This window comes from Anas platyrhynchos, chromosome 6 (genome assembly GCF_047663525.1).
Source record: "Anas platyrhynchos isolate ZD024472 breed Pekin duck chromosome 6, IASCAAS_PekinDuck_T2T, whole genome shotgun sequence".
NCBI lineage: Eukaryota > Metazoa > Chordata > Aves > Anseriformes > Anatidae > Anas > Anas platyrhynchos.
The window spans coordinates 27753735-27763285 of record NC_092592.1 but is presented as its reverse complement, the minus strand read 5'-3'; the positions used below and the strand labels follow the sequence as shown (position 1 = coordinate 27763285).

The 9551-nt window shown below is 47.4% G+C and overlaps 1 protein-coding gene across 3 annotated transcripts in view; it reads left to right on the top strand.

The window, feature by feature from the left end:
- Window positions 1-4993: 4993 nt before the first annotated feature.
- SLF2 (SMC5-SMC6 complex localization factor 2) overlaps window positions 4994-9551 on the top strand; it is a 30684-nt gene continuing 26126 nt past the window's right edge. For 2 of the 3 annotated variants that reach the window (XR_011810095.1, XM_027460073.3), the window contains exon 1: window positions 6740-6967. Coding sequence is in view for 2 of the 3 variants with exons in the window: in XM_027460073.3 (XP_027315874.3) it covers window positions 6855-6967 (113 nt within the window). In the remaining variant the exon portion in view is untranslated. Of the gene's footprint in view, window positions 5228-6739; window positions 6968-9551 lie in introns of those variants that run through there. The other variant, XM_072039730.1, reaches the window with a different exon arrangement.

Here is a 9551-nt window from a genome sequence, read left to right as displayed (position 1 = left end):
GCTCCGTTAATGGTTTCTGCTGGTATTCCCCTGCATAACACCTCCAGCGTTTTTTGCTCCGCATTGCTATCTGAGCACCAGCCTTCCTGGGACAGGCAGATGGATGAGGTGTGTCCTGATCCATGGCTTTTTGTAGGCGTGAGGGGGCTCAGGGCCTCTGTGGGAGGAAGCAGCCCCTTCACAGGCTGTTCCACAAACCTTGTTGACACGTTGGTATCAGTGACAAAGCTGAGAGTCTGCAGATTAATACAAAAGCAAGCCGTGAGTACAAGCAGAATTTTGGCTTTGCCTGCTTACTGAATCATTCCACCACAACAATCATGTTTATTTTCCGAAAGCCAGCTGGTATTCCAGGTGTATTTCTGCATATCAGCCTGCCGTTTCTCAATTCAGACATGGGGAGCTCATGAAAATAGCGGTGAGGCGGACTGAGGGGTTTTACTGCCTGGTTGCACGTCTTGTTTCTGAAATATACTCGTGTCATTCATTTTAACTGGACATCAAATGCCCTGTATCAACTTACTTCTGATGGAGGATGTGATTCTTATTCTCCTTTCCCAGCAAGCACTTTCTAATTATTATTTTTTTTTTCAGGGGATGAGCAGCATCAACTTCATTAGATCTCTCATGGCAAAAGACAAATAACACTAGAAGCTGATGCAGGGCTCTTCCTCAACCTCTACAAAACACTTCTAAGAGGTTAGGGGCAGCATAATGTGTGAGTCGAAGAAAGGAATGAGGCCTGGCAACTCTGATGAGCTAACTGAATCATCTGACTAATTTCTGTTGCATGTTATGCTGAAAGCATTGTAGAAAAAAACCACTAAGCTGCTGAAGGAGACCCCCCCTTCTCCTTGACTGCTAGCAGTGCGTTGCCACTCATCACTATTTCTGGCATCATTTGAACTTTGTGTCAAGAATGATTAATTTTTTCACAGAAAACAGCAGCAGCAGGTAGGATGTTTACCAAGAACATAGCACGGCTTTTCTTTGAGAACCTCCATGGAAAGGTGCCTGCAAGGACAGGAACTGTCTTTGGCGAATGTTACCATGATAGATGTCTGCTGGAGAAGCTGCGGGTGAAATTGCTTTCCATTTTTACTTTAATTTGCTTAAGCTGTGAACCAGGCTATTTCTAGTGCTCATGACAAGGGAATTTAGTGTAGGTAGTTATATGGCTCTGACCTATGAAGTGTGAGTCCTGATACTGATAACTGTCCTGGCACAGGACACTGGTAATTAGAAGTTAGGGTATTGGAGAAGCAAAATAGGTGAAACTTTAACTTTTCCCTGGGTGAAATAGGCTGTAAAAGACGAGTCAATACTTAACAATGTGAAGATAGTTTAATCAGTGGGGAATTTTCCTATTATTGAAACTGTGGTACCATAAATGTTCTCTCCAGATGGTCACTATAATTAAAATGCAGTCTTCTGGCCAGAGAGCTCTGTGTCAGGGTAAGCGTCTGTTTGGTAAAGCAGGTGTAAGCTGCTTCCTGGAATCAGATTCTGAGATTTTGTGGGAAGGGGAGAGATCCTCCAGAAAGATGGAAGAATTGGGAAAACTGGGAATGCCAGTCTGAACACGAGGAGAATCTTCTAAACACCTCCTGCCTCTCTATCCATTCCTCGCCATATACACATTCAAGTCTGTCACCTCTTTTTTGTTACTTCCCAGTTTTCCTCATGTGTGCCACGTGATGTATAAAGGGATGCTGAGATGGAGCTGAACATTGACCCAGAAGCCACTGGTAATTCGGTACGACCCACGATATCTGAGAGAACCCCCGTGGTCAGCTTTCCTCTGGATAAAAATGAGTGACTGCATGTGTGAATAATTAAAAAAATATATAATTTACTGTCTGAGTAGTTACCTATTATTAATTTATTACAGCAGCTTAATAAAAGGTATGCTAACAGGTACTGATCGATCTGCTTCTCCATAGGCTTGATTGTAAATTGCCTTTTCCCTGATACACAGCACTTAAACTCTAAGAGGGAAGGCTTCTGAAGATGCCTGCCTTTGCCATTGCCCATCACTCTGTGTAATTGCTCAGGGAAGTCTTTTGCAGCCTCACTGCTCGTGTTCTTTGCTGCTGCCTGCCTCTGTTCTGGTACGTAATGTTCTAGGAGAATTTCATGGTCCTCTGCTGCTTCAGGAAAACTTCTCACCCCGATTCCCTTGAGGTAGCACACGGCGATTATAAATGAGTTACCCTTTGCTGTGCCTTTGGTGAGGTCAGGTGTGCTAAAGCAAGGTAGGAATGAACAGACTTGTTAATGGGACAGAAGGTCCCCAGAATGTCAGACAGCGTGATCAGGATAAATGTCACCTGTTCCCGTGCAGCTTTGGAACAGTAATATTGTAAAGCAGGTGCAGACCCAAGGCCCAAGAAGGCCATCCACGTGCAGTGACACAAATCCTGACACAAGCTGCTTGAAGAGGAAGTTGGAGTTAATGGTTGAACACGTTATAGCCTCTCGTGAACCCGACACAGGCAGAACCTGCACTTGTTGGGAGTGCTGGTGGTTGTGTTGCCCAATAAAAGTTGTCCAATGAAAGGTTTGGGTTTGTTACCTGCTGTGCAATAAGCCAGCCCAATAAGCATCCTTGGAGGGGATGGGTCTCTTGTTGGGCTGGGATCTCTCAACCTAGGGGCATGATTTTTAATATTATAATGAGGATAGTTTGTGGATAGTTCATGTTACAACACTCCTCATTGGTTTTCAGCCAATTTTTTGGAACAATTTAATTATTAACAAACTCAAGGGCATGTGTGCTGCATTTTTCCTTACAAAATGGTCCTCTTGATGAAATAGTTTCTTAGTTTCATCCTTCAAGGCCTGGGTCATCTGTGCCCTTGCCTTGAAGTACATATACCCTAGCAATTACAGGCCTGTCAGTCTCACGTCAGTGCCTGGTAAAATCATGGAGAAGATGGTTCTCGAACGTATTGAGGCGCACCTGGGGGACAAAGCAGTCATTGGTCCCAGCCAGCATGGGTTTGTGAAGGGTAGGTCCTGCCTAACTAACCTGATTTCCTTTTATGATAAGATCACCCGTATGGTAGACCAAGGGAAACCAGCTGATGTGATTTTTTTGGACTTCAGCAAGGCTTTTGACACGGTTTCCCATAGGATCCTACTGGACAAAATGTCCAGCATACAGCTAAATAAAAACATCATACGATGGGTGAGCAATTGGCTAACGGGCAGGGCCCAAAGGGTTATGGTGAATGGGGCTGCGTCAGGCTGGCGGGCGGTCACCAGTGGGGTCCCTCAAGGCTCCATTTTAGGGCCGGTACTTTTCAATATTTTTATAAACGATCTGGATGTAGGAATAGAAGGCATTTTGAGCAAGTTTGCTGATGACACCAAACTTGGAGGAGTTGTGGACTCGAATGAGGGTGGAAAGGCCTTGCAGAGGGATCTGGATAGGTTGGAGAGCTGGGCGATCGCCAACCGCATGAAGTTCAATAAGAGCAAGTGCCGCGTCCTGCACCTGGGACGGGGAAACCCTGGCTGCACGTACAGACTGGGCGATGAGACGCTGGAGAGCAGCCTAGAAGAGAGGGATCTGGGGGTCGTGGTAGACAGCAAGTTGAATATGAGCCAGCAGTGTGCCCTGGCAGCCAGGAGGGCCAACCGTGTCCTGGGGTGCATCAAGCACGGCATCGCTAGTAGGTCGAGGGAGGTGATTGTCCCGCTCTACTCTGCGCTGGTGCGGCCTCACCTCGAGTACTGTGTGCAGTTCTGGGCACCACAGTATAAAAAGGACATGAAACTGTTGGAGAGTGTCCAGAGGAGGGCTACGAAGATGGTGAAAGGCCTGGAGGGGAAGACGTACGAGGAACGGCTGAGGGCACTGGGCCTGTTCAGCCTGGAGAAGAGGAGGCTAAGGGGAGACCTCATCGCAGTCTACAACTTCCTCGTAAGGGGGTGTCGAGAGGCAGGAGACCTTTTCTCCATTAACACCAGCGATAGGACCCGCGGGAATGGAGTTAAGCTGAGGCAGGGGAAGTTTAGGCTTGACATCAGGAAGGGGTTCTTCACAGAGAGGGTGGTTGCACACTGGAACAGGCTCCCCAGGGAAGTGGTCACTGCACCGAGCCTGACTGAATTTAAGAAGAGATTGGACTGTGCACTTAGTCACATGGTCTGAACTTGGGTAGACCTGTGCGGTGTCAAGAGTTGGACTTGATGATCCTTAAGGGTCCCTTCCAACTCAGGATATTCTATGATTCTATGATATTTTACATCTTTTCACATGAAGCCAAGTTAACAAAACAAAATTAACCAGCTACTGGCATCCGCTGGAGTGCACGTCTGAAGGAGGTCTCTCCTGCCCCTCCATCACAGAAAGCCACAGTGGATCTGCAAGGAGAAAGGAAAAATGTTCTTTTTCTACAAAATAACTATGAGGCATAAACTATCTCTGTGGCTTCTGAAATCAAAATGCAGGCTGAAACTCTTCAGGAAATGGAGAATTTTTACAGGATGGTTTCAGCTACCATTGCAAGACTTCAGAAATATTTGGTGTTCCTTGTGTTAAAGTGCTATAAGTTTGCAGTGATTGATGACTTTCTAGAAGATTTGACACAGGAGAAATATACTGATATATTTAAATGAACATTAACCAATTATGAAGTTCAGCTATGCTTTCTGGAGTCTAAACGTAATTATTGTTCACGGACTAGAAATGCTGCTTTGATTATTTCCTCTTTTTTATCTCTTAGACAAAAGCAGATGTGCCCTTTTGGGTTCAGGGCTTTTAACTCTATTTAGAGAGTCTGCCTCAAAATATTATAATAAAGATCACATGGGTGAGTGATATGTTTCAGATGTTGATGGCCCGGGGCCAGCTCAGTGTTGATGGTGGTTGTGTAGCCACTCCATGGGCAAGCCATTTCCCTGCTGGGAACGCAGCGTTCTGCGATGCTTCCTGGTTTTGCTTAAGAAAAGGCATGAGTCATGCTGGAAGGCAATTAAAAAAGAGATGAAACGAAACTGATAGCAAAGGCTGACTTACGCAATGCCCCCGCTCTGGTTCCAAATCTGCTTGTAAAAGTTGGCCAACTTTTTCGGATTTGTAGCTTTTCAAAGTTTCTGCTGATCTACGTTTGTGGGTATTCAGACTGTGTTATGGGAAGAACTAATAGAAATGAGCATCAGTAGAAGGAATGGACATGAGGCAAATTCATTTCCAATTCATTTGAAGCAAGGCTATGAGGTAAGTTTCTAACTTTCGCTTAATTTGGCAGAGGGAATTGTTAGCGGTGAGGTGCTCACAAACTGTCAGGGAGGTAAATTTAAAAAGTAGTTTATTATGATTACTTTCTTGTACCTATGCTTCTGTGCATAAGAAGTGCTGTTGCCTATTTATTTGAAGTTAAGGCCTGCTGAAGGGCATGTATTATCCTAAAAAGTGCGTATGTGTGTGCAAGTTTCCCACTGGGGGGATGTCGAACTGAAACCACTACAGCTGTTGCACCTTTATTCTTATTTCCCCTACTGTCCTCAGTGCCATCATATCCTGCCTTCCGCAGTTACTGCATTTCAGGTAGTTGCCCTAAACAAGTTAATAGAAGCGATGTTATTATTTAATGCTGTTCCTTGTGTCTTTGTTGTGGGTGGCTGATGAGAACCAGCTTCACCTTGATATCAGTAGTGCTGGAAGCGGTCTTTCTGTAGAAGCTGCTCAGCGTCTCTGGTTCCTGTAAACTCATAAATACATTCCACGTCTGACTTTTTGGGTGTCTTTTGGGACTGTCTCCAGGTCAGTAACAAATTGCAAGGTTAAAGTATTAAACTGAAAGCTAAAGAAAACGGTTAATTTGTGCTTCCTCACTGTGACATGAAAAATATTTCTGGAATTCTTTGTCGGTAGCACTGGGCATGAAATTTTGCTTTGGCACTTTATTAGACAGTAATTCAAATATGTACAGCAGTATTTTCAAGAAACGATGTGACTGCAAACCCAATCGTTCTCCATTTGTTGTTAGAGCGTGTGCAGGGCAGGCAAAGCACGGAGACAGCAGCGCTCATTATGCAATGGCAGGAAGCTTTTGTTGTACTCTTCTGAGGTTAGGTTGAAGACGTGATGGATGAGATGACTGAAAGCTCTCGGAAAACGGAGGGGCAATGAGTGATGGGGTGGGATGAGAGGAGCTGGAGCACTCAGCAGACACTGAGGCACTTGAGATGCTCCCGCAGCTGTTTCCTATTTCCACTTGTTTTGACTTGTTTTGCTGCTGTGCCTCGTGTTTTGCAGACCTGCCTGAAGGGTGCAGAGACATTTCCCTTCAAGTGGAGCTAGCCAGAGGCTGTGGTCACCTGCACTCTGGGACAAAACACCACAATTCCCGACCACTTTCACCTAAAACTGCCCCAAACCAGCCTTCAGGGTACTGGGACAGGCACAACCCATTATTTCTGCAAAGCAAAGGGCGGGAGCTAGGTGGTATCTGTGTGGTGCTTGCTTTAACCGTTACAGCTACTGCTGTGGGCACGTTTTGGAACTACAGCTAATTTTCACGGCTAATTACGAGGTTAATTTAATGGCCGCGCGCGGACCTGAGCGCGGGCGGCCCCTCACAGCCGCCCCCCCTCCTCCCTCCTGGCCCTGAGGCGGGAACGCCTCGCGCCGGGTGCTGCGCGCCCTCCAATGAGCGAGCGTGGAGCCGCACATAGTCCCGCCCCCGGAGGCTGAGAACCAATGAGAGCCGCGATCCCTTCACACACTCAGCCAATCAGCGACCGAGTTTACACCCTCTCCGTGAGGGCCGCCTGAGGCGCGGGGCCTGTGAGGGCGGCGGCGGCCCCAGGGCTGCGCTGGGCCGGGCCGGGCCCCCCCCGCCATGACCCGGCCGCTGGGCCTGGCGCCGCCATCACCGAGCCCGCCCGCCGCCAACAGGGCCCGGCGCCATTTTAGGCTGGCGGCGGCGGGCAGGGAGGCGGCCCGGGACTGCAGGTAGGGCCGGGGGTGAGGGGGGGGGGAGCAGCGAGGCCTGGTGGGGCCGCAGGGGGAGGGGGGGGGCTGCTGAGGCGCTGGGGGCTGAGGCAGGGGGTGCTGGGGGCAGGCTGTGGGTGTCAAGGCGATGGGACAGCCCCCCTAGGGCAGTGGGTGTGGTGTTGTGCTCAGGGAGTGTTTGGGGGATGCTCAGGGTGTGGGTTTTGGGTGGGTCTGTGTGGAGGAGGTGGGTTCGGTGGGTCTTAATTTGGGCTCTTTCCAAATTTTGGGGTGTTGTGTGAGGCGGCTTTGCTGTGAGGGGGAGCGAGGGCTTGAGCAGGTTGCTCCCTGGGGTCTCCCTCCTTTGGGAACATCAGGTGTGAGTGGGGTTTTGGGCTATAGGTGACCTCCTTTGCTCCCTCCCAGCCTCAGCCGTGCTGCAGGCAGGTGGCCTGGCGCTGTGAGCAAAGACACCGAAGGCTTCTGGTTGTGTTCTGACCGGCATCTTCAGCTCATTGTTCAAACACACGCGTGCTCCCACACGTACCTGTTTCTGTACCCATCCTGCTTCTCACTGTGCGTTGACAAGCCTGGCTGTAGGCTTCAGAGGTTTGGCTGTAAAGAAAGGACTTTGGTTGTCACTGATACAATTCCCCTGCCCCTTCTGCTTGTGAGATGTCCCTTTGGAGAGGTACCGTTAGCGGCATTGTAGCTTGGAATGCTGCAGAATTCCAGAGAATGCAGTGGTGAGCAGGGAGAGTTTTGAGACGTGATGAACCTGTCCATCTACTAGAAATCCTCATTCTGCCATAGACCTGGAAAGGTTTTTCACAGGCTGCCGAATTAAATATGTTTTGCTCCTTTCCTATAAGGCAAGTCATAATTTTCTTATGCCATTAGCAGCACTTTATTGTGTTTCTGCTGAGCCTCTTTTTTTGGTAGCCGTGACCTCTGGAGGAAGTAAAAGTTCTCTTCTTGTCTGTGCTGGTATTTGCCTGTGAAAGTGAAACTACTGCATGAGTTGTGGTTTTGCTGCTCATGAATATTTTAAAATGGTTTTTCTCTGAGGAAAAAAAAAATGCAGTCTGTTATATTTCAGTTGTCCTAAGAAAGAAAGAAACTGAAAGAAAAATTGGGAGGTTTTGTGTGTAACTCTCCTGTTCGTTTTAATTCTGTCACCTCTAGTACTTCTCAAGATGCTTCATTAAAAAAAATTACTAGACCTATTAAAACGATAGCGGAAATCCTCCCGTTATGGTCCTGCTCGTGTAGGAAGTCACGTGCTCTTTTCATGTTTTACAGATATGAAAAGCAGGTTGGAAGGCCCGATGCTTTCTCATGATCCTCCCTGTGCTGCAGCACGTGCTCGCTTGCCCTCCCAGCCCTGTGGTGTTTAAGTTCCCAGTGCGCTTCCTTGACTGCGGTGCCGCAGAGGGGCACTTGAGGAAATTATTGTTGTGGTTTAGCTGGGCAGTCCCCATCCCTTGTGCTTTGAAAATGCAGAATGACAAATGGAAAGTAGAAAATGTTGAGAGGTGAACGCTTAAAAAAGGGTGGTCTAAGGCAAATCACTCTACTCTACTCAAACTTTTAACACCTCCCTCCTTTTGTTTATTCAATGTTGCCTCTGTTTTCAGCGATGTTATGCAAAGCTCTGTGTAACTGGTACAAATACAGTCGTTGTTACAAGGTTCTTTTGTTTTCAGTGAAGGACAGCTGAAAGGACACAGCTGAGATAGGGACTGCGGCAGGGTAAAGGATGGAGAGGATACAGGAGGGCTTGGGCTTGGTTTTGGGTTGTTTTCTCATGGAGGGAAGGAATCTGGGCTGTATCTGAAGGTTTCCTTTGAACAAGTGAGCAGCAGGTTCTTCTGGCTCCAACTTCAGAAACAGTTACCGAGTCTGTGGAAGCACAGAAGCGTAGGGATGCCTGGAAACGTGAGTCTGGAACAAATGTTTTCATCCTCTGTCGTCACTGTTAGACAGCAGGATGGCTTTGAGTGTTTTGGAAGGCACAGCAAGCTTATAAAATATAGAAGAACATCCTAAACAGGTATTTTGCATGTTTTCTCACACCAGTGCCTCTTGTTTGGAACTCAGAGCAAGGTCCAAAGCAGAGGTACGTGTAGCCTTAAATCGTAAGTTTCCATGCTATGTGGAAGAAGGAAGAGACAGCAAGTTTGTAGTTTTTGCGTGCAGGCCAGTATTTTAATACTCAAACTGCACGTTACTCAGACAAGCTGGTCACATCTAGAAGTGAACATTCTCTCACGGGAAATGCCTGCTTGCTTTCAAGTCCCACATGTTTTTGCAAGGAAAAAATATCTCTGATACAAAGCTGTTACTTACCTTGTTGTGCATATGTGCAAATAAGATGGCTGTAGGTGGCTGTTTCTGTTGGAAGCCAGAGGATGCCCTTAATGCGTGCTGGATGCAAGGAATTTGCAGCCCAGCCTGGCACCAGTGGGTGAGAAAAGCACCAAGCATGGTGCGTTTTGGACAAGAAAGAAAGTTATGGAGCTCATTGAATTTAACAACTTGCAGATAGGACTGTGCAGTTCTTGATTGCAATTAATAATGCATTGATGGGGTTTGCTGTTGAGCA